This window comes from Penaeus monodon, chromosome 27 (genome assembly GCF_015228065.2).
Source record: "Penaeus monodon isolate SGIC_2016 chromosome 27, NSTDA_Pmon_1, whole genome shotgun sequence".
NCBI lineage: Eukaryota > Metazoa > Arthropoda > Malacostraca > Decapoda > Penaeidae > Penaeus > Penaeus monodon.
In genome coordinates this window covers 26,778,488-26,779,349 of record NC_051412.1, presented here as the reverse complement: position 1 = coordinate 26,779,349, position 862 = coordinate 26,778,488, and the positions used below count along the sequence as shown (strand labels likewise).

The 862-nt window shown below is 31.4% G+C and overlaps 1 protein-coding gene across 13 annotated transcripts in view; it reads left to right on the top strand.

The window, feature by feature from the left end:
• LOC119590744 (protein FAM98A-like) overlaps positions 1-862 on the top strand; it is a 12,115-nt gene that overhangs the window by 6,330 nt on the left and 4,923 nt on the right. For 6 of the 13 annotated variants that reach the window (XR_005230285.1, XM_037939447.1, XM_037939444.1 and 3 more), the window contains exon 11: positions 313-345. The exons of the other annotated variants lie outside the window; for them this stretch is intronic. Coding sequence is in view for 5 of the 6 variants with exons in the window: in XM_037939447.1 (XP_037795375.1) it covers positions 313-345 (33 nt within the window). In the remaining variant the exon portion in view is untranslated. The remainder of the gene's footprint in view (positions 1-312; positions 346-862) is intronic. 13 annotated transcript variants of the gene reach the window in all.

Below are 862 nucleotides of genomic sequence, written 5' to 3'. Positions count from 1 at the left end.
GAACTAGTCACTAGAATTTTTTTTTTTTTTTACTATAGTTTCTCGCCTCGGATTTTCGTTTTGTTCTAATATCCTTTTTTTTAAATTGAATGTGATGTTTGGTGTTGATATTTTTACATACAGTTTAAACATACAGAAGTTTGTGAAAGAAGCAGTTTAATAATACTTTTTGTTGAAAAAGAGAAAGAAAATAAAAAAAGATACAAAATAAAAAAAAAGATATAAAATATCATAGTATAATTCTCTTCATTTGAAATTACTATTGAAGTGAATCATACATATATTAAATGGCTGGCATATTCTGCTCAACAGGTAGTCAGGGAGGCTATATTAGTGGTCAACAAGGTAAGCCTTGTGTACCAATAAGTTCAATGGCCTTTTTTGCCTAACCCTACAAAGTGTATATACGTGTACACATCTGTTTTGCTAGTATTCATGGCATGGACTGGTTGGTTTTCTTTCTTTCTTTTTTAAAGGGACCTTATTTATACTCGTACATATACAAGGCTGCTGAAACGGCCCTTTGAGGGTTACTCTGGACTATGGTAATGCTGAAATACCTTGTCTAATGATTGGTTTCAGAATGATCAGTGCTTTCGGAATACCTTGATTTTGCTTTGCCTTTCATCTTATTTTGATTAGATGATTAATATCGCAGACATGATTTTTCTTGTGATGAGTGTCCTTAATAGAAAATGAAGAGGAAGTGACAACTCGCATCAGTACTGTGTGAGCATTTATTTGTTTCTGGCGTTGCTTTACATTTGATTTTGATAGGTTAATACACTTGATAATTTTATTGTTTTGCATTTATACTTATTACAAAATACTGGAAGTAGATGGACATGTATTAAGCTAAACA